We start from the raw sequence: 24,202 nt of genomic DNA on the forward strand, positions 1-24,202 counted from the left end.
TGATGGATAGAGTGTCTGCCAGTTAATTCTACATCTGGTCCACATGTCGGCAGGAAATATATAGAGCATGTCTAAATTTTTTATTAACATGCAGTCAAGTGGCTGAAGACAGTATAAGAAGAGCAACTGTTGCTGTTGTTAAAACCTCCAAGCCATTTCTTTTTCTTTAGTGTGGCTACCCATGTTATTTCCTGGAAGAGGAGAGATTTAGGCAGATTTTGGAGGTTTGTGGTCAGGGGCTAGTGGCAAGGCTCACAGGCATAAACTTTAGATAGAAGGCGCTCTTGAAACAACCTCTGTATACTTTTTAATAAGTCTTCCCTTAATCTAGGAGAAGACTGCCACAAAATGAACACAGCCCACTGGTCAGCCATGTTGGATGTCCCATCATGTGATTGATGAGCCTCCAACATCGAGGATGATGGGAGTTTCAGTTCACCAACATACAAAGGGCCACAAGTTCCACAGGATTGGAGAATGTATACTCTGGTTTGATTCCTTGAATGGCTTTATTGCATCTCCTTCTAATGAAATTATAACCTCTGATTATAATGAACCATAAAGGAGCTCCTCTCTTCTCAGTTGCAGGTAGATCTACACACTGCAGATTAATTTACTGTGATTTTATGTATGCATTGCCTAAATTCAAACCTGGATTGGGGGTGGGGAAACCCAGCTTGCAAGCTGCAAATTACAGGTGTGAGCCACAATTTGCAAACACAAACTGCACACAATAATATTTACTTTAGTGAATTGTGGTGCAGAAAGAAATAAGAAAACAAATTGCATTCTCACAGCCGGTGAATCCAATAGCTTTTCCAGTCACTGGAAAAGGCAGAAGCAACATAACCGCTCTCAGGTTATGACTCCTTCATTTCCATCTCATAATCATATCCTTAGGAGTTGGCATTTCCATACCTTGCATGGGAGTCCACCATGGATTTGTGACTAAAGGGGTCCTTTCGTTGAAATGTCCTCCCTGCCACAAGGCATGAAGTGCTACTCCACAAGCAATTCCCATGTTGCTGTGATGGCATTCCAGTGACAATTGCATGGCTGGCAACTGCATAATTGGGTTTCCACCTTCATGGCCATCAAAGCATTACCCCAGGTATGAAAAACATAGAAAGCTGCCTTATATTGACTCAGATCACTGGCCCATCTAGCTCAGTATTGTCTCAGGAGTATTATTATTTTTTGGGTGGGGGAGGAGGTTCTTTACAGATGGAGGGCCACATTTCTTAATGGATTCCAGGACCTACATATCAGTGGTAGGCAAAATTGGATGGAAGAAAGAATGTGGCACTTATATTTGTGCAGTAGGCTATATTGCAGCCATATAAAACGCAGGTATTTACACACACATATACACACACACAGTTTCCTCATCCATGTATGCATGCAAGGGGTGTTATCACAGCTCAAGCATATATCCCAATATGGGAAAGCACTCAAGGACTGGAGGAAAATGTGGCCTGGGCATAGCTAGGGATTGTCCCAAAGAACAGATAGAGAGACCAAGAGGTTCCCCAAGGTTTCAGACAAGGTCTCTCTCAACCCTACCAAGAAATGCTGGGGGTTGAGCCAGGGACCTATGTGGGGGATCTATGCGCTCCATCACAGCACTATGGCTCTTGTGTAAATCAAGCTCCTACAGGGCTGGAGTCCATTTGAAATGGCCCCCATAGTATATACTATGGACTTGGAACTACAGTCAATCCTTGCTGCCCAGCAACTGTGCTTGCATGATACATATGCTTCCAAATGTTACATCTTCTGTGTGCACTCAAAACATGCAGCACACAAAGGAATGAATGCACCAGTCTGTTTCCAGTCCATGGGCTTTTTGCCTGTTTTTCACATAAGTGCATCTCGTCAGGGCCCTCGAGGCACATGGCAACATATACAACAATGCTGATCAGGATAGAGGGGAGGCAATATATAGTAAGACCAACAGCTGATATAGTAAAAAGCCAGCAACTTAAAAACAGTGCTATGGAAAAGCAGGTTCGGATGCAGACTCTCTTGGAAATTGTTGGGAATCTGTTAGGAATTTCCCCATATTCTGCGAAAGCATCACTAGCACTTCACTCAGTTTGCACTCCTGATCTTGCATTCCAGGAAACGAATGAACCCTAAATTTCATTTTATTTTTCTCTCTTTCCTTGGCAATCAGTTAACTAAACCGCAAGTGAGCAGGATGAATATATATGTGCGGCAGCATAACAAATTCAGGATGCCTTCCAAATAATACTACAAATAGGATTATGTTTCAAAAAAGCTGCAGCAGAGCCAACAGCATTGTTTGTGCCTTGTAGCAATGTTGTCTTCCGTCAATCATGCCAATTCCTAGCTGAATTTCAGGCATTGTCTTTAAAGACCAAGCCATTATTTTGCATGATAATTATTCGGAAGAGCCACCTCCATATATACAGCATGGAGAGAAGTTTTCCCACAAGCCTTGCCTCTTCTTTTCAGACACAGAAAATGATGCGTTGGGGAGAAGTTGAGGGACTTGGATGCTGAGCTCCATTGTGTCATATCCACCAGGAGCCTCTTACAAACTTCATTGATCACACCTCAAATCTCCTCATGGATATGCTAAGACATGACTACAGAAGTAAACACAAATGAAATTTTTATTCTACTTGAAGCAACCAAAACATTTACTTTAGAGCAATTGGGTTCAAACTGTCCGCCTTGAGGGAACCCTTGGACTTGCCAGCAGAATACATGGTGCCTACCTGCCTGCTTAAAAAGGATTCTGGGACATATTCTAGGGCCCACCAGAAACAGCAGCTTGCCTAATACATTGTCAGATTATCAGTTCATCTAGTTCAGTATTGTCTACTTTGGCCAGCAGTGTATGTTCAGGTTCAGACAGGAGATTTCCCCTGCCCTACTGGAAAGTACTAAGAACTTAACACAAGTTCTTTTATATACAACACATGTGCTCTAATTGTGAGTTGTGGCCTTTCCCTACAGTTCAAACTGCATAGCAGCCCATACAAATTGATTTCTAGGCCCGTCTGACATCACTGTCACACTGTGTAAAATTAAGGCGCTCAAGTGAGCCAACAGTGTGACGCGGTGTGCAACAGTGTGACACAGTGTGACGCGGTGTGCAACATGACGCAGTGTGACGCAGTGTGCAACAGTGTGACACAGTGTGCAACATGAGCCAACAGTGTGACAGTGTGACGCGGCAGCTAAAAAAGCCAATGCAATTCTGGGCTGCATCAATAGGAGTATTGCATCTAGATCAAGGGAAGTAATAGTGCCACTGTATTCTGCTCTGGTCAGACCTCACCTGGAGTACTGTGTCCAGTTCTGGGCACCACAGTTCAAGAAGGACACTGACAAACTGGAACGTGTCCAGAGGAGGGCAACCAAAATGGTCAAAGGCCTGGAAACGATGCCTTATGAAGAACGGCTAAGGGAGCTGGGCATGTTTAGCCTGGAGAAGAGGAGGTTAAGGGGTGATATGATAGCCATGTTCAAATATATAAGAGGATGTCACATAGAGGAGGGAGAAAGGTTGTTTTCTGCTGCTCCAGAGAAGCGGACACGGAGCAATGGTTCCAAACTACAAGAAAAAAGATTCCACCTAAACATTAGGAAGAACTTCCTGACAGTAAGAGCTGTTCGACAGTGGAATTTGCTGCCAAGGAGTGTGGTGGAGTCTCCTTCTTTGGAGGTCTTTAAGCAGAGGCTTGACAACCATATGTCAGGAGTGCTCTGATGGTGTTTCCTGCTTGGCAGGGGGTTGGACTCGATGGCCCTTGTGGTCTCTTCCAACTCTATGATTCTATGATTCTATGATTCTAAGTGCTCCAGAACACATTTAACATGACCCCAAAGTTGTGTATCATGTAGAATCTCAATAGTAGTTTACAAGCTGTCTTTCAGTCAGGTTTGTTCACCACGGCGGCTCTTCTTTGGACAAGGTAGATCACCAAAGACTCCTAAGTAAGCTTAGCAGTCATGGAATAAGAGGAGTGGCCCTCTTATGGATCAAGGACTGGTTATACAACATATTCTGGATGTTTCCCAAGCTGTCTCAAACCGTGTCTGCACACCTTTGTTCTTTGTTCTGCCCTCCTCATTATCCTGTGCATTCTTGGAGACCAGAGGAGAGGGGAGCTTGTCGCAGCAGGAGTGGGAGACTCCCTGGATTCTCCAGCAGCCCCTTGATCCTACCCTCCTCTGCTTCAGCCTCGGAGTCTGTCACAGGTTCCTCCTGCTCACTAAACCCTGTTGTCTCTTCAGTATCCAGCACCTCCTCCCAATCTTATCCCTCTGACCTCTCCTCAGTGTCCCAAACCCAACACCCTGGTTCTGAGTCTTCCACCTCTGGAAATTCCCTGGGGGGTTCCCCAGCTGGCGCCTCTCCCCACTCGATGTTGTCCAGATAGTCCCCAACAACCAGCAATACTTTCCAATTAAGTTTAATTATTTCACATTTTAGGTAGGTGTAAACAGGGCTTTTTAAAGCTGGAACTCAGCACCTCTCAGGTGGGCACCAATGCCATTATAAGAGAACAAGGGAGGCGTTCATGATGAGTTCCGGCACCTCTTTCCCCCCCAGAAAAATAGCACTGGGTATAAACATTATTAATAGGAGAGAAAAAAGAGCAGCAAAAGTTTATGCCTAAGCTTGAGGAGCAAAATGAGACACAGCACAGGATCACAGAACTGGAAGGGGGCTCATAGGTCATCTAACTCTCTGCTAATCAGGAAGTCCACAAATACTGCAACCCTGAAATGTGTTCATCCATCCTAATGAAAAAGAACCCAACATCTTCCAAGACAGTCTGTTCCACCTTCAAACAACATAGTGTTGCCTAATGTTTGGTCAAAAAACCCTTGCAGTTGGAACTTGGTGATTCGGGTCACAGAAGCAACAGAAAACATGCAGTGGTACCTCGGGTTAAGAACTTAATTTGTTCTATAGGTTCATTCTTAACCTGAAACTGTTCTTAACCTGAGGTACCACTTTAGCTAATGGGGCCTCCCACTGCTGCTGCGCCACCAGAGCACGATTTCTGTTCTCATCCTGAAGCAAAGTTCTTAACCCGAGGTACTATTTCTGGGTTAGAGGAGTCTGTAACCTGAAGCATCTGTAACCCGAGGTACCACTGTACTTGCATTTTAATCATATCCCATTTTAACCACACACACCCTTGCAGGATAAGGCAAAGAGTAACACTGTGTGTGTGTGTGTGTGTGTGTGTGTGTGTGTGTCCTAAGCAATAAGGCTCCCTCCAGCTTTCCCATAACTAGAGCACTAGTTTCGGATTAATGTCACCTGGCTATTAAGTTTCAGGTAAGACACATTTCTCAGCATAGCGTACCCACGAGCCAAATGGGATTTAAAAAGCACAAAACGCTGTTATCTGAAAAGTACCCGAGATTAATAATATTACAAATGCTGCAAGATGTCTACAAGGTAAAATTCCTCCTGCATTTAAGCAGCTGGTAAAATCTGCAAATGGAGACAGTCACATTTCTTCTTCTTCTGCAAAACACTACAAGGTAGCAGATTCCAAATCACCACAACGTTAGCGAATCATAGTCATACACAGATCTCATTAGTGAACCACACAAGAAACCATCACTCTTGACCTTGCATGGACCACAGAACCCATGCTTGGCCCTGGGATGGTCAGAGCAGGCAGGAAGAATGGAAATGAAGGCAGCAGATGGGTACACATGAGAATAAACAATGCTATTTGCTTTTAATCAGCTCTTTCCACCCCAACAGAACAGAGGGTAGTTGGATACACATGCCACAGCTGGATACCCTACATGTGCCCACCTGACCACCTGCCCGGACACTGAGGTCCAGTGCCGAGGGCCTTCTGGCGGTTCCCTCCCTGCAAGAAGTGAGGTAACAGGGAACCAGGCAGAGGGCCTTCTCGGTAGTGGCACCCGTCCTGTGGAATGCCCTCCATCAGATGTCAAAGAGAAGAACAACTACCAGACTTTTAAAAGACATCTGAAGGCAGCCCTGTTTAGGGAGGCTTTTCATGTTTAGCAGACTATTGTATTTTAATATTTTGTTGGAAACTGCCCAGAGTGGCTGGGGAAACCCAGCCAAATGGGTGGGGTATAAATAATAAATAATAAATAATAAATAATAAATAATAAATAATAAATAATAAATAATAAATAATAAATAATAAATAATAAATAATAAATAATAAATAATAAATAATAAATAATAAATAATAAATAATAAATAATAAATAATAAATAATAAATAATAAATAATAAATAATAAATAATAAATTGGCAGGATTGGCACTGCTACATGATCCATACAATACCTGTTCTAATTTTATAATAATTTTGTCTTAGGCTCTCACCCAGTGCCTGTCTTACGGGCACTCTAAACAACATGGTACCCTCCAGATATTTTTGAACTATAGCTCCCATCATCCCTGTCAAACCCGGGGTATTCTCTCCCTCCCCCAGTGAAAGCAAGAGCAGAGAAAAACAAGGGAGAGTTCTTGCTAATCATCACAGCGAGAGACAAAGGAATGCAGTCTGTCTCTCGTTAATGGCGTTGCTCCAGCTGAGCTCCTCCCGCCTCCCTACCTAATTGTCTCAGAGTCCTTTGTTCTTGCACTCTCAACGAACCCCACGTTCTGGGAGAAGGGGGGTCAGAAATACTCTCCAGTGATAACGTTGTCAGCTGGCTGCTCTGGCTCTGCCTCATCCTTAGCTTCTCCCAACACCTCCCAACTCTTCTGTTCACCTGTCTCTGAGCTGTGACCTTCCTCAAACCACTGCTGTGATTCAATACTGCCTTCCTCTTTTCTTGAAGCTTTAGAGAGGGGGGGGCGACCTCAAGCTTTGGGGAGATCTCCACCATTCCTCTTCAATATCATCCCCTTCAGTTCAGACCCTGGGTCAGATGGAAGCTGGATTTCAGAAAGATTATGGAAGGCACCATGTTGGCTGCCCCTGCCTTAAATCACGTTTTCCGCCATGTCTTCTGGTGCTTTTCTTTCTCGCCGGAATGTTGAACTGATACTTTTGAACCCTGGAGATTCCCCTTCCTTTGCATTGGATCTGGCTATGGTTTTTTTTTTTACATGGCTTATTCGTCTCCAACTATGTTAGCCCTAAACCTCCAGAAGTGTCACCCACTACCACACCCACTCTTTGATCTTTCTATTTTTTATTTTTATTTTTAAGTACTGTTTTTCACAAATTCCCTGCCAATTGCAGCATTATAAAAGATGGGCGACTAATGATCAATTTCTGAAAGATTACCAAGCTTAAATCCTCAAGACAAGACAGAATGGTACGAAGCATGTAATTTTATCCCTGGGACATCCATTTTATGTCATTAAAGCGCACTATATAAAAGTAACAAGTATACTGTAACAGCAGTTATTTTGCCGAGCACAAAGCTTACAGAATTTTAAAGAGAGCAGAAAAAGTACAAATGCCACACTATGAAACTCTTTATCATGTGGGGGCGGGGGAACCGAGATACAAAAACCAAACAAACCTCAAACAGTCTTTCATTTAGTGGTTAACAATCCTCCCCACCCTTGGTACTTGCCAACAGACTGTTAGCATGCCAACTATTAGTACAACTTCATAGGTGGAGCTGGCAGTAGATCTGTGCACAAATCAACGAGAAGCCAAACGGGATTTAATGGCGAATTTTCCAAACATGTTCAGCGGATACTGTGCCCTGGGGATAGTCACATGCGAGTGCCTTTGAAAAGAAAGCTTTGTGCGACGGTTGGTAGCGTCTCATCAATTCAGCAATGGGCTTTTCTACAGAGCTCATTGCTGTTTGCTGTTGCTCTGCGCACAGAATAATTAAACAGGGATTCATTTACAAGCCTAGCAAGGGTCTGAGCAGAGAGTCTAAGATGCCTTGGGAGAGTTCCACAGTCAGGGCGCAGCCACCAAAAAGGCCCTGCCCCACGACCCTGCCAATGCACCTTCCTCAGAAGGTGACCGGAACTGATGCACAGGCTCATACATAAAGAGGTGGGACCTCCAATACAATGGGATCAAGTCCTTTAGGGCTTTGTAGGTAATAATATGCACCTTGAATCAGGCATGGGGATATTAGTAAGGAAGTCATTTATTATGTCTATTGGTAGGGGATCTGTGGCCCTCCAGATGTTCCCATCATCCCTTGCTATTGGTCATGCTGGCTGGTGACAAAGGAATCCTACAGTGTCTAGGCAACCATTGGTTCCCCACCCCAGGTCTAGATCAAGACTTGTCAACATGTGTGGGCAATAAACGGGAAGTTACATGGTCTAGGTGACACAAGGAACCGTCAAAATCTGGTGTGAATGTTGACATTCACTTGAGAACACTGACAATTCCAGATTCAATCTGCGATCATTTGAAAACCAGCATTTATTTCCCTGCCTTTTGAACACACATATGCAATTGCAGAGAATCACATATTGGTGACGTTCAACATTCACCAGTCGACACAACCCTGAGCTCAGGTGTGGCATAGGATGGGCAATGGGTAAATGCCAGCATTTGCCACTCTTCACTGTAATGCAGACACTTACAAACTCTAAGAGCCAAAACTCAGTTTTCAGAGAGCAGCTTTGAACTTTCTAAACCCAGAGTAGAGGAAGCACAGCTGAGCTCAGCTTCCTGTCACTACAACTGTTTCGAATCCCCAAGCTGAGAAGGCTTACCTCTTCCTCCCACCCACAAGTGCATGTTTTGCCACCACACCTGTATGCACTTCCCTACTAGACTTGCCCTACCATGCCTCCTGCAGGACGCTCCCTAGATTTCTGTTGAAACTCTAGATCTTAAACAGAAAAGTTCAAATGTTCCTCATTACTCCTTGAATACCTTTTTGAGGCCTCAAGTATTTATTTCAATTAACTTTCTTTTCTTTCTATTTTTTTTGATAATGAATATTCCACTGCACCCAGTGCTTCCTAATTTGGTCATAGACATTTGAAACAATCTCTCCTTGGCGTGGGGATGGAGGTGGGTGGAGTGGAAATGGCGTGGGGTGTAGAGAGGGAGATCCTGCTAAGAATGTTAATGCCAAGACCTGCCATTCAGGTTACAATTGGCTCTAATTGGCAATCCTAAAGCTGTAGAATTCTAATTTACCTGCAGCTGAGTGGCATTCAGAAAAGTAAGAAATGATTCCCTGCCTTTGAAAAAAAATAAAAATCAAGAAATTGCTTCCAGTCTGCTCCTTGCAACCTCGGGTTCATTGTGAAAGCATGGGGTGAGCATATACACCAAGAGGAGAATAGGTTTTTTGCTTTTTGAAAGTCTCTCTTTGCCCCCCACAAATCTGCACAGTGTAACTATCATGACTAAATTCAGATTTCCAGGCGCACACCGAGCTGACACATTTGTTTATGTGATTAGGTGCTTTATAACCTGTTACCAGAAAGCATAAATATTAATGGACAGTGGTTATCCCACACTACTGAAACAGAGCACATAGCGCTTCTCAGAAAAGAGGAGCATTAAAAGTTAATCAGTCCATACTGGACATTTCTAATGCATTTCAAACAAGAGTTATTTGGGTGTTGTTATGTGTCAATAGCAATCAGAATGCACTTTCTCTGAAAGGGAACATGAGGATTGCCCTGTTAGATCAGATGAAATGTTTGTCCAGGACAACACAGGATGGGACCTGGGGATTTATTTTCACTGGGCTGATCTCCATTCTGGATGAGTAAGGGATGAATTAAGTGTCCCATTGGCAATTTCCCTTTTTTGCCAGAATCCTCTGGCCTTCCTATGCGGAACGACTGGCTTCTGGTTGGCCATTTGAGACTGTGCAGTTCACGGTCGTTCACAGAACTTTTACGACGCCTTGCGCAGAAATTTAAGCACACGTCTTTAAAGATTCCTTAAGAGTTTTATGACTGCCACAAGATTTATGGGGGACGTTGGAGTGAAAAGCACACATGGCGGCTCTCTCCACAAAATGCTGGAGTGGATTACTGCGGCTTCCCTTTGTGCCTTGGCAGCAAGACAATCAAGACCAGAATTACAGGCTGGCTGCCACCTGCCAGCTCAGAGAACTAAAACATGTGCGGTGGCTGCATACGAAAACAAGGGAGTCTTGCACCGAAAAGAAAGTAAATGAGTGTTAAGGCACAGGAGCACCCCACCCCACCCCCAGGACAGTCCACCCTAAGCTAGGCTCTTTCTCCCATGTTCCAAATGAGTGAACTTTCACCATGGTATCTTTTAACTGGCTCAGAAACACAGATACACACACACACACCCTGCCCGGTCAGCCTAACCCAACAGCTTAGATGAACCCTGCATGAGAAGGCAAGGTGCCTAACCTGAGCAGGCTAGCATGAAATCCCAGCCTGGGATTTCTATATGGTTTCTCTCAAAGCAATCAATACACTTCTTCTACCGACAAGAAAACAAAAGCAGGGGCAGAATATGGTCACGGCAGCAGCTTTCTATGCGAGGGGGTAAAAAAAAAATGATGCAGAAAGGTATGTGCAGATGATAGCTTTTTGATGTCTCTGAGGCATAGCTGTCAACTTTTCCCCTTTCTTGCAAGGAATCCTATTCAGAATAAGGGAATTTCCCTTAAAAAAAGGGAAACGTTGACAGCTATGCTCTAAGGCAGCACTGGAGACCTCTCTTTGCTTATAGGTCACTTGCTCAGGTTTGAGAACACAAGAAGTTTCCTTACACCAGGTCACGATATTGGTCCATCTCCTTCAGTATTGTCGATCCTCACTGTCACAAGGTTATGTATAGGGTTCCTTGGTGAAAACATTAGTTCCACACAGAAATGCGAAGCAGGAGGAACTCAACTCCCATCTCTTGCGGGGGTGCAATTAGTGCCAGCACTGTCCGTTAAGAGTTTGGGTGTAATCTTCGACACCTCCCTTTCCATGGAGGCGCATATTGCAGCTATAACAAAGGTGGCATTTTTTCATCTCCACCAAGCTAAGCAGTTGGCTCCTTACCTCTCTCGCCCTGACCTAGCCCCTGTGATCCATGCAACGGTCACTTCCAGACTGGATTATTATAACTCACTCTACGTGGGGCTGCCCTTGAGACTGACCCAGAAACTCCAGCGGGTGCAGAATGCCACGGCGAGACTCCTTACGGGGTCCTCGCTGCGAGATCACATTCACCTGGTGCTATACCAGCTGCACTGGCTCCCGGTGGAGTACAGGATCAGGTTTAAGGTGCTGGTTTTAACCTTTAAAGCCCTATATGGCCTAGGACCCTTGTACCTACGGGACTGCCTCTCCTGGTATGCCCCACAGAGGAACTTACAGTCTTCAAACAAAAACATATTGAAGGTCCCGGGCCACAGGGAGGTTAGACTGGCCTCAACCAGAGCCAGGGCTTTTTCGGCTGTGGCTCTGATCTGGTGGAACGCTCTATCACAAGAGACTAGGGCCCTGCAGGACTTGACATCTTTCCGCAGGGCCTGCAAGACAGAGCTGTTCCACCAGGCCTTTGGTCAGGGCACAGCCTGACTCCCTCCTTTGGCAATCTTCACAGAACTCTAGCCCAATGGTTGCCATCAATCTGATTTGAATTAATTTTATAATGAAATGATTTTAGAATGTTGTACTATTTTATTGTTGTTAGCCGCCCTGAGCCCGGCTTCGGCTGGGGAGGGCAGGATATAAATAAATTTTATTATTTATTATTATTATTAACTTGGTTGCATGCCACAAAATCTTAGAGGAAAATGCTAGAGTGGATTATGCAATAGAGTATGGGGCATCCCAAGTATTCCTGAAAAATAACCAGTTGTGGTCTGAAACACAAGCACAGGAAGCAGCTCCACCCCCATTGCTGTCTCCCTGCTGGACACCCCCTTGAGTACTGATCACAGGATGCAGAATTAATGGGGAACTGAACAGGGAACACTTCCCACGGTGCTGCTGTTCTGCTTGTTTTTGCGCTTCAGGCTTTTTACGGTAAATATTATTTGGAGGCCAACAGTTGGTATGTTGTTGCTGCTGCTCCGCCAAATTTGTTTATGACTGTAATTTATTTTCATATGATGTTTTATTGTTTTAATACTTATTGTACGGGGTATGTATTTTTATGGGGTTGTTTTGTTGCCCACCCTGGGATGCAAATGGATAAAGGATAACAACAGCTACTCCAAAGTAAGTCCAAATGAATCCAGTGGGGTTTGAGCGCAAGAAAAGTGCACAACAGATCGCATCTTAAACCAGTTCCCGGCAATTTGGATCAACAGTGCTATACACAGATTAGGCAAATGTGCTGCCGCGAATTTGTGCTCCAGTAATTGGTACAAGCACTGATAGACTCTGTCACCCACTCTGTTGTCTGACATACTGCATGTCTTGCAGGAAGAAAGGCTAATCTTGCCTGAAAATATTGTCCCTCAGCCCTGTGTATTTGTCGAGTTTGCAAAGGAAACATTATTTTTTTTAGAGAAGGCTGGTTATCCCAGCAAAGCTACATTAAGTAGCTCAAATTAAATATCTGTACTAATAGTAGGTTTCAGCAGTGAGTCAGGGCCGTCAGGAGGAGAAAGGCTTTAGGATACAATCATAGTGTGGCAGGGTGGAAAAAGAAATGGAATTATGCTTACTGTCTTAAAGCTCTTTCGTGTAACTGGTAGGCAAAATGGCAAGGATTCATTGGCACAGAAATTAAAATTGCTTACGAATTTGGAGTGCAAACTATTGGGATTTGATCTGCAACACCACTACTGATTGAGCAAAGCCAAAACATTTTTCTTCTGCTGCTTCTCCATTATTCCTGGTAGCACATTCAATTATGGAGATACTATCATTTTGAATATATATTTTTTTCTGCCATAAAGTCTCTCTCCCTTAGGGATTTATAGAAAGAGGGCTATTAAATGTGCCATCCTCTTTTTCTACTCTTCTCTCTCTCTCTTTTTTCCAAAAAGAAAAAAAGAAAAGAAAGAAAATATAAAAGCTGAACAGATCCAGGGAGTAAAATTTACGATGCAAAGAAGTGATATTTTTATTCCCAAGGAAATGACAAATGGCAAAAGATCGAGACAAATAGAATATTCATCTCAAGCGTGTCAATAGAACTAACTTCGATGAAGGGCAGGTATGGAGCACAGGCCTGGAATTTAAGGTTGTTTATTCTGCCACAAGGGGAGAAGAAAGTTATTCAAGTCAAGAAAGAGAAATGGCAAAAGCTTTCTCTACCTGGTTTGCAATCACAGTGAAAAAAAGTATTTTAGCAAATTCCATACTAGGATTTATTAGGAAAGGGATTGAAAATAAAGTGACCTGCATCATAGAACACCTTTATAAAAAAAGATCTGTGTTGTGTGGCCACAGTGTACAACTCTGCGCACCCTATTGCAAAATGGTTATCACAGAAATGGATGTGTCCAAAATGGCCCCCAAGAGGATTTAGAAGGTCCTAGAGGACCCTCCCTAGGAAAAACTAAATTGTTTTCAATTAAAAGGATGGGGGAGATGACAATGGAGGGGGAAATAAGTTATCTATTCTCACAGTGTCCAGCCATATGCCTATGGGAAGCCCCGGGTGCAACAGCAGTCTCCCTACTTGCAGCTTGTAGAACATGCCAGCAATTCTATTGTTTTTTTTAAAAAAGGCTGTGCAATGGTGAACTACAAGGCACACATCCAGAGTGGCCGTCAGATGCAGGGTTGCCATGGACAATCAAACAGGTGCTGAAAGGCAACTTTAAAGTAGGGCTGTTGCCTCTGTGCCACACTTCCTGAGGGCATCTGGTCAGTCCCTGTAGGACACCAGATCTAAGCTTAAATGGATCCCTACAGGCAGTGGCATAGGGTGGGTGGCTGGCACCCAGGCCGGGGCAAGTGCTTGTGCCCCAAGTGGACTGCAGAACTGGGATGGAGGAACTCACCCCAGCCCCAAAGGTCGGGCTCAGGCACAGTTTGCTTCCCCGCAGCTTCGGAAGATGGCAGGAGCTCAGCCACATGGCCTTGATGAGGGAGCCCATCGTGAGAGCAACTGGTTGCACCCCTCTCAGACATTTGTGTCTCGGGCCACTGTCCCTCCCCATGCTACACCACTGCCTGCAGGGCCTCTGAAAAGGCTGGGATGTCATAAGCCATACAACGTCTAAATGCAATCAGGACAGAACCACCAAAATAATCTTCATAAAGATTTAGGAATTTGTTCTCTCCAGATATGTAATGGAAAGGTTTTTTATTTTTATTTTTATTTTCGATTTCTCACACATACTCTCTCTGTGTGTAGTAGGTCTGAGCGTGTCATGATTTAAAAACAAAAAAAGTAAACCATAATAAGACCCCAAGTCCACTTTAATCATTCTTATGATTCCCTGCAGAGGATGAGAGAAAATGGTGTATTTTTTTTCAACAGTCTTTTTCCTTTTACCAGTTTGGTGCAATAGAGCACTCACTCCGAGCCTGGCCCACGATTCCAGTTACATAATTACTGCCTCTTGAGAAACCACCACAATTACTGCAAAGCTATTCTTGCCAATCTGGAGCTTCACAAATCATAGAGCTCCGCTGAGACTAGATGCACATCAGACACAAATGCCCTTCAAGAACACTTAGGGAGGGACTGTGTGTAGGATCATTGGATTAAAAAAAAAAAATCATTACTGAAAGAAACACCAATCAGAGAGAGATGGAAATGAATGCTAGCTAAATAATGCCTAAGAGAAGAATGCAAGAAGCTGTCTTATACCACCTCAGTCTGTTTGCCTCTTCAGCTTGGTATCGTCTAGTCTGACTGACAGAGGTCTTTCCTACATCCTGCTAGCCACTCACTTCGCAAGTCACTTTAGTCCACATTTTGTGAAAAAATAGCAGCATAACAACAACAACAACAGCCCCCTTTTGGTGAACATACCAGGGATTCAACCTGCGCCCCTTTGAATGCACGGCATGCATTCTGCTGCTGAGCTATGGTTTGTTCCCTGGAGAGATGTGGAGGTCCAAGCCTGCTTACGATCAGGTTCTCTAATCAGAGAGCTTTCCTATCTAGATTTGTGTTGACTAGTTACACTTCGCTCAGTAATGAATCAAATACGTTCTGAGATACCCAAAGGCACTCTTTCCTTTATTATTCTTCCTTAACCTATCCCAGGGTAAGCCTTGACCCTGAAAATTCATTTTAAGGGAGTTTGTGCAGTTTCCCTGTAGACTACTCTGTATATCTATAAGCTGAATGAAGGATTTTTCCTCACTATGTGGCAGTCAACTAACTTGTTCTGTCAGCGCAAGGATTTCCACTTGCACAGTGGACTCTGTTCTGGTTCCCCAACCCTCCTGAGCAGATTTTGGGAAGGTGTGGAGCGCATGAGGGGAGAACATTCCATCGCACAAATGTAAATCCTTGAGCTGATGGAATGAGTTAGTTGGAAACTGCCCATCGAAGTTGATCACAAATCAATGGTGGGCACATGTTGTATTGCATAGTACATGCAAGTCATCTTATTGATCCTCTCTGCAGATCTTCTGCCTCCAAATAAAAGCATAAGGAGACCCTGCTGGATCAGGCCAATGGCCATCTAGTCCAGCATCCTATTCTCTCAGTGGCCAACTGGATGCTTGTGTGAAGCCCACAAGCAGATTCGAGCACAAGAGCACTCTCCCGTCTCGTGGTTTCCAGCAACTGGTATTCAGAAGCCATGCTGCCTCCAACTGTAGATGTATAGCACAGCCACCGTGGTGACAGGAGTGCGTGCAGGAGCCAGGCCCTGTGACCAGTAGGACTTCACAGGACTGGGGCCTTCCTAAGTTTGTTCTGAAGAGGCAAGGCACAGCTGCACAGGTGAGGCCGATTGGTAACTCACAGCACCTGGTGGCAAGAGCTGGGAAAGGATATAAGGTCAGCATTTCCCTTCGGCTCTGGGCCACAGCAACACGTTTCCTGCCTTGCTGCGTTTGGCTCCTTGACTCCTTGCTTCCTGACCCTCGGACCGTTGACTTTGTGACTCCTTGCTTCCTGACCCTCGGACCCTTGGCTTCTTGACTCCTCGCTCTCTGACACTTGGACTCCTGGCTTCCTGACTCCTGGACTTTCGTTCCTGCCCCCACCCTGCCATTTTGCCCCCAGTCCCGACGTCCTCAGCCGGGACTTTGGCTCGGACCATGACACATGGCTAGCAGCCATCAATAGTCCTCTCTTTCATTCATGATTTTGTCTAATCCACCTGTGTGCTACCCCTGCCCCCATGGGCTCGCCGCATGCCTTAGAACCTTGATTATGCAGGATTCAAAATTGTGCAAGGATATGAGTAAAGGAGACTCCCCTGCTTCAGACATTCAGCCCCCAATGCATGGTGGGAGGGAGGGAGGGTTCTCAATAAATGGCCAACACCTCACACACCCCCTCACATTATTCTGACTGTGTGAGGGGTGAACGACTGAAGAGGCTCTGTAAAATGCATGTAGAAGGAGAAACTGAAAGCAGAGTATATGCTCCAGAAGGCTATGTGCCCAAGATGATAAAAGAACTCACACTTGTGTAATGCATGCCCTTGCGCAAGCAGGTGTGCAACATGAGATGCACAATTAGGGGGGAATTGGCTAGGCAAATCAGCTTCTGCACATGCAACAGTTTCTATGGATGCAGTCTGATACTCCTCACACAAAGATTTCATGCATATGTTGGAGCTGTCTCTGTCAGATGGCTTCGTTAGGGGAAAATATGAAGTAGGTGAGAGTCATGGCTGCAGTTATATAACTGAATTCCAAGGGCATGTTCTGTCAGGTGCACTACTGATTCTTGTCATTCTTTAGGAACATATCGGGGAAAGGAGCTGGATGTATGACGAACTACAAGCTCATCATGCACAAGAGAACAGTGCACTGCAATATCTGCCACAGGATGGATTCAAAGAAAATTCACATTACACACTCCCACCAAAACTCCTTATTTGCACCAAGTTAAATTTAAGCACATTGGGATGAAGTCAGGCTGTGTTAGATGCAAAAATTCATAATGGCAGAAGCAGTCCCATTAATTTCACTGGAACTAAGCAGAAGCAGCTTCGTCTGGATGTGGCCCATTTGGTGAGATCTAGAGTGCTTAGCCCAGACACTGAGGTCCTCCTCTGAGGGTCTTCTGCTGGTTCCCTCACTGTGAGAAGTGAGGTTACAGGAAGCCAGACAGAGGGCCTTCTCAGTAGTGGTGCCCACCCTGTGGAACGTCCTCCCATCAGATGTCAAGTAAATAAGCAACTATACTACTTTTAGAAGACATCTGAAGGCAGCCCTGTTTAGGGAAGGTTTTAATGTTTGTGTTTTTAATATTCAATTGGGAGCTGTCCAGAGTGGCTGGGGAAACCCAGCCAGATGGGCAGGGTATAAATAGTAAAGTATTATTATTATTATTATTATTATTATTATTATTATTATTATTGAATTCTTCATTCAGGAGAGCAGCTTCCATTTTTTGAGACATCTTTTCCACAAGTCTCTCATACCTCCTCTAGTTTGGCTCTAGAATTTCTAACGACAGGAGAAAGCGATGAGGCTGCACCACAATCTTGCACACAAGACTGAACCTTCGTAGGAAGTGACCGCTTTAACAACAGTTGTCACTTTCCATGCCATGGTGACAAAACTTTGGGCTTGTTCACACATTACACTGGACACAGGTACTAGCTGTTTCTGCACATCTGCAGGTGATCATGTAAAAGAGTGCGTAGCTGCTGATTTCTGTAGTTCCAACTATTTGTGTACACTGACAGTACATTCATTGAACTTAGAATGTGAACACATCTTGAATGTTACAAATAAGACACTACGTTTCTGGATATAACAACATCTAGGAACCTTAGCGTTGGGAAGAGTAGAGAGGAACATTTGATACAGAGGCTCTAATTTTGGGTCAGGATCATTTTCCAACCCTGTGCTTACAGAAAAGCTGGCTGCTTTGGCAGGAGAACAGCTCAAACTACCAAAAAACCTGCTGTTACTAATACTTAGGATGTTCCTAAAGTTTTTTTTCCCCTAGTTCAGAGAAGTCAGAACAGCCATCCATTTGTAAGAGTAATCATTAAGTGTCCTTTTTGCAGAGTTTCCTATATAATCCTTGTTCTCGGGAACATTTTCCCCCTACCAGTTGTCTTTGTACTGAACAATATAACACCTTCTATTATGTCACACCTCCTAAAAATTGCAGCCCTGCATCTACAAGTGCCTTATTATCATCAGAGAAAAGAAAAGGCAACCTCTGTGCCATCCGAGGCCAAAACAATCTTGCATTGTTTCCCTTGCAAAGAATGAGAAGTAGGACATGCCTGGTCTTTGCAATTATCAAGGTTAGCAAGTTTACAGGTGAATGCATGCTGATCAGGCTTGGTGTCAGCAGGTCGTCTTCATGGACAGGTTACCAAGGACGTCAGGATAAACTGCGTCACTCTGGGTGCATTTTTGACCATTACAATGAAGGCCTTGTTGGTGCTCTATGGAGGAAGGCTATCTGGTGTTAATGAATGGAGTTTTTTTCCATCGATTGCCACCATCCTCTTACTAGTAAGTCCCATGTTTTGGATCAGCTGCAGTTTGGAAGGTGGAGCGGTCACTATTTTATCACAAGGAAGCAGTGTTTTGAAGTGGTTTTTCTTTGCAAAGGACTTTGATATGTGGTGAGCAGAATTTGGTGGATAAAAGGGTCCAGGGCCCCCTCCACAAACCAAGGATTCTCAAGCCTTGTTGTTAAGATACGAAAGCTTCGTCCACTGTTGTGTTTCCTCTCCACAAGAGGAGAACCCACCCTGAAAATGCCATCATCACATAAAACAAAAGAGATCCTTATAAAAGCCACTGGGATGTGCAAACATGGCATTAGGGTTTAGCTTCATGGTTATGTCTTATTCTGACTCTAATATTTTATGCCAAAAGAAAACATATTTTCAACCAGTCTTCACATGCATATGTGAACCAATGTTATGTTTCCACACAAGTCCTTGCACAATATTTCAGTGTTTTAGTTTTTAACAATTTGCACTTACTCCTTTGTGCACTGAAGCATTTTCCTTATCTTATATATTTTAACCCTTGAAGCAATGTAACTACAAAGCCCATGATGCAGTGTGACCACAAGAAAAGCATGCATCTATGAAAGCACTTGGGCTCTTAAATTAAAGTGACCAACTGATCATATTGAGTCATATTGTCAGCCACTGTTCAAATCAGCAGATTGATATGCCACAGAATTTTGGCAGTCAATCTGAACTGCAAAATTCAAAACACCGTTGAGTTGGCCTCACACATTATTTCATGTAGGCCTATGCCAGGCAAAACGCTGGCTTTGTGAAAGACTTTCACTTTGAGACAAATGCCAGCAATCTGGATGCTGAGCGGCTACTTCTTAACTACAATAATTATTTTTTATGAAATAAGTAGGTTATCATTTTCATAAACTGCTCCCAGTCTTTTAGCATTTTTTTTAATCTTCAGCACCACAGGAATCAGATATATAAGTGTGTGTGTAATCTCAGCACAGATATCTCTCAACCATTACATTAACATTGTTCATGTTCACAGTTTTTGCCCATGTTCTCTGCAATGGAAATTAAGGGCAGAAATAATCCAAATCTCAGAGGGAGGAATCAAACGAAAGCTAGAGGTGGCATAAATGCCAAGACTCCATGTATTGAGGTCACATTGGTTGACAGTGAAAACACCAACTTGAGTACAGTAATTTGTGCAAGTTTGATGCACTCTCTTAAGCCCAGTTTGTTGGGGAGTAAACAGAGATAAGCCATCAGGCAAGGTTTCTCTATGGAATAAGTTTGCTTTTTTAACCAGAGCTCCATCTTAAAACACCACCAGAATCCTTTGTCCTGTTAATTCCCAGAAATATGCTTTAGCAGTCACTCACTCCAATCCAGTGAAATCACTGTGTTTTTCCTACAGTTTTTGGTGTACAAATTTCAAAACATGTGTGCTTGGGGAGAAAGATCATATTGGTAAACTGGTAATGGATGCAAAACAAAATGCTAATGTCATGAAGCAGTGAGACCTCAGGGTAATTTTCAACTCCTGAGAAATGCCAAATGGTGTGTTGGCACTGCTAAAGCAGAGAAGAAGAAAAACCCAAACCTGTTTCATGAGCTGATTAGAGGTCCACACCAACAGTACAACCCTAAATATTTTAATGCAGAAATAAATGCCTCATGGTTCATCTGGGTTTACTCTAGTGTATGTGTGCATAAGATTGCAGCCTTAAGAAGCTAGGTTGACAACTGGTATTTACCATCCTTCCTGGTGGCTGCTGAAGTATAGCTCAAGTCAATATAGTTCTTAACACCAACACTAAGCTGCTTCTACAGCAGGGTCAGGGAAGCTCTGGCCCTCCAAATGTTGAATTTCAACTCCCATCACCCCAGACTATTGGCTATGTTAGCTGTGGCCAATGGGAGTTGGAATCCAACAACATTTGGAGGGCCACAGGTCCCTCATCCTTTTTTCTATAGGTTATTTTAAAAGTAGAATATGCAGTTCAAAAGGATTACTATAACTCTGAGCTGGTATCTTGCGAATTCTGTATCAGAAATCTGTAAGGATCGCAGCTACTACACCAAATGTGCTCCAGCGTCATACCACTGAAACTCACCTGAAATCACTTTACAATAAAGTATACTCTACAATCAGACAAATGCCAAGCAAAACACAAAACAAAACAACAAAACAATCACTCTTCATACTTATAAATAATAATATTTGCAAACTGGATTTTCTCTGACCAATGCAAAACAGAAGCATAGAGGATAATGAAGTGAATTTGAAAGACAAACAAACCAAACAGAAAACTATAGAAGCCTATGTGGTTTTCTTTCGAAGCCTCCTTCCCCATTCACTCAGTTTCCTCTTAATAATGTGGGAATAAATTTTAGGCAGAGCTGTTATATCATCCCTTTCAGGCAAAAAGGGGTTTAAACTGCACTTAGAGATGCCTGCACTTTACAAAGACAAGAGAGCAATTTTAAGTAAAGATGATGCAGATCAGTTTTCATGAGCTTATTCAAACATTCAGACAAGTTCACACTTCCTCAGCTACCCATGTGGTTGTATATACTGGTATACACAAGAAAGAGAAAATTTGTGAGAACTGAGCAATACAGACAGGGCCACTGATGGCATCGCTATGGCCTTTCTCCACCTGAAGTCTCTATCACAAAACAACAGCATGATCCTCTCACCATGGTCCATTCAGATACTCTCCCACCAGGGGTTAACAAACTGAGTTTCACCATGTGGTGCAGAAGTGGTGGGTACTTTGGCCAAATCATCCTATGGCACATCTCAGATGTTTTCAGAAAACCCAAAGCGATCCCTCGTCTCTGCAGGGTTATGCGATCGGTAAGTGATACCAGCACTTATTCAGATGACATTTAAGCAAAGTAAAAACCCTGTGTTATCACTACTTGACAGAGCATTTCATGTCTCCTAAAGCAGCTTGACGCAGGAAGGTAATGAGGGTTGTCAACTGTTTCACAGTAATTACAAGCCTCGTGATATAATGTTACAAAATTACAATATATCTTAAGAAGATGAGAATTTCTCTCCACCCCCCCAAAAATGTCCAAGATAAAAGAAGAGAGATATATCCCCATGCATAATGTGTAATATTCAAACATGTGCATTAGACGAAAATTTCAGCATCATATTTCCGAAGTCTCCCCACACGTCACGTTCTGGTGGGCAATTCCTAACGCACTGCTTCCTTTGAACATTTTTTAGAAAATAATCTTTGCAGAGTTTGCCAGTTCAATTAACTATATAAGGTTAAAATAATGGACCATTTCAGACACTTGCTCCCAATGCCTTAGAGCCTTTAAGACTTGTAGCCAGATTGAAAGAGAGTCTATAAAGTACTCACGGTCATTACACAGCGTTCCACTGAAAGAGGTCATGCTACAGTCACAGCTGAACCCATCCCATTGCTGCAAGCAGACTCCTTGGTTTGCACACGAGTCCTCTTGACATGTCGTGCTGGGGCCTAACAAGAATACACACAGAAAAATAAAACTTGGGCTTTTGTCTTTCATTGCGACTGCATTTTCCATTGGATCACATAGGGTAGTTGCCAACATCTCACATGTAAAAGAGCAAACCAAGAAAAAGAACCAATAGCAGGATTGGCCATATGCATTTATATATATATATATAAAACCTTTTATGAATAGGCATATGACCTTTGGTTTGTTAACACAGAGGGGCACAAAGAGATGAGCTCATTCAGAAATATGACCAAAGTAGAGAGTTAACTCAAGCAAAATGAGTTGTCATAAACATTGCTTTTGCAACATTTCATTTCATTGCGGCATCTTTTGTTATCTCTGTCCAGCATGATGCGTTCTGCACGGTACAGTGGAAAACAGAATCTAAAACTAAATAATCATCATAAAATTAAAAATAACTTAGAGGGAAAAAAGTGCTGCCATCTCCAAGCAATGATTTGATGAAAAGCTATGCCTGTAGAAAATCAAGGAACTTTTGGGTTGGCTTCTTTATTTATTTAAAAATCTATATATTGTGTATCGATTTATTAGCAGGAATGTTGGCAAGTATCTTTGCACATGCTTCAAATTATCTCATGCAGGGTTTCTCATTTTATTAAATATATATACGTTATAATTATATATATGGGGGGAGGGATCCGCCAATTAACGCACCAGCATGCTCAAAAGTGACATACACGTGAGAAACAAAGCTATTCTATTTCTAGAGATCATAAACCAGACCACTAGGGGAAAAATAAAGAAAAGAATTGAAAGAAAAAGGCATGATCAAAGCACTAAAGCAATCACTATACAGATAGACACAAGACTGAAAGCCTTTGTGCAGAATATCCTGTAAGAGGAAGGTTCCTGCTTCATTAGTATTTTTTTTGGAAGGGGAAGAGTGGAAAAATCCGATGCAACATTACACACACTAGTGCAGATGTGGCCGATGGCTCCCAATGCGTATTATGGGTTTCAGTCTTGCTTAATATACACAAGGGCTATCTACCTTGCAAATCAGCTTTCATCAATGCAACTTTGCCAGCAAAATAAAAAAAAAGCAAAATATATTAAATGTTAGTAAGCAAATATCAAAATGGCAGCAAACACAGAAAGACCGTTCAGAGACAAAAGTGCATGCTGCTCTTAAAATTGAAAAGAAAGTCCATGTAATGCAAATAAATTAATACTAATAGACATAAATCTCCAGGCAAGCCAAAATGAGAATGCAGTAATTTGCCAGCATTTACTACAAATATAATGGTTAATTGAGCTGATGACATGTAATGAAGGAGAATTAAAAGCACTCCTTTCTATACGATAGATGTGAATGCATTAGCAAAGTGAATGCATGGTTTAATCCTGACTAGCCATTTGTCATGTTCATACACAGTCAGTTCAGTCATTAGCACATTATCTTCTTCGATCTTCCTCTTCACTAGGCCTTCTGCTGGAATTGACAGAATTAGGTCTGAAATTTACATCAAGAACCACTTATTGCTCTTCAGTCACAGATGCACTTGCATTGCTCCCACAATGCACTGGGCCAAGGTCGGAAGAGAAGAGTTACCTTTTTCATTCATTTCTCTTTCCAGTCAGATGCTATTCCATGTTCCTGCGTGCAGGTTCCTTGGGTGACTTTTAATGAAATGGTCCATGAGAAGGCACTTACCAGCTCAATCCAATATATAGCCAAGTGCTCAATTTTAGGTAATGCCATCTCTGGCAGTTGGGAGGTATGCCAGAAAGTCATCCAATTAGCTAAGTGGACACAGCATTTAAGTGCCTGAAACCAAGCCAGGGTCGTCAGCAGCTTTATAGGATCAGATGTAAAACTATTGTCCTTTAGCATCATCTGACCCCTGCTGGACGGGAGGTGCATCACCACCGCACGACCTTAACATGGTTGCTCAATCAGTCCTTGTTGCTAGGTTTATGCTAGGTTTGTTGCTAGGTGTTTATTAGTATTTATGGTTGTTGTTGTTTTTTGTTTTAAGTGAGAGGTGGAATTGCATGCCTTGGTGGAGGAAAACCAGTGTGTTAATTGGATCTACACGAAGGTCAGCAAATGCTATAGTAGTTGTGTGAGTGCACCACCATATTGTTGAAGCCTAATAAGGGTAAACCCACAATAGAAGTTAGGCAGAAACAGGCATGGCTGTGATCCAAAGTGGGCAATATAAGCAGAGGGCCAACAGGAAAAGGTTGAGCAGCAATTCCAAAGCTCAAGGA

General features: G+C 43.1%; 1 protein-coding gene and 1 long non-coding RNA gene across 31 annotated transcripts in view; one reads left to right on the forward strand and one right to left on the reverse strand.

Annotated features, from left to right (window-relative positions):
* Positions 1-24,202, reverse strand: part of NRXN1 (neurexin 1) — a 1,006,781-nt gene that overhangs the window by 446,662 nt on the left and 535,917 nt on the right. For all 30 annotated transcript variants that reach the window (XM_081854480.1, XM_081854477.1, XM_081854473.1 and 27 more), the window contains one exon: positions 21,847-21,966. In XM_081854480.1, the coding sequence (XP_081710606.1) occupies positions 21,847-21,966 (120 nt within the window). The remainder of the gene's footprint in view (positions 1-21,846; positions 21,967-24,202) is intronic.
* LOC309338060 overlaps positions 1-24,202 on the forward strand; it is a 268,979-nt gene that overhangs the window by 35,182 nt on the left and 209,595 nt on the right. The gene's annotated exons all lie outside the window — the stretch shown is intronic.

This window comes from Podarcis erhardii (genome assembly GCF_964252035.2).
Source record: "Podarcis erhardii genome assembly, chromosome: 3".
Classification (NCBI taxonomy): domain Eukaryota; kingdom Metazoa; phylum Chordata; class Lepidosauria; order Squamata; family Lacertidae; genus Podarcis; species Podarcis erhardii.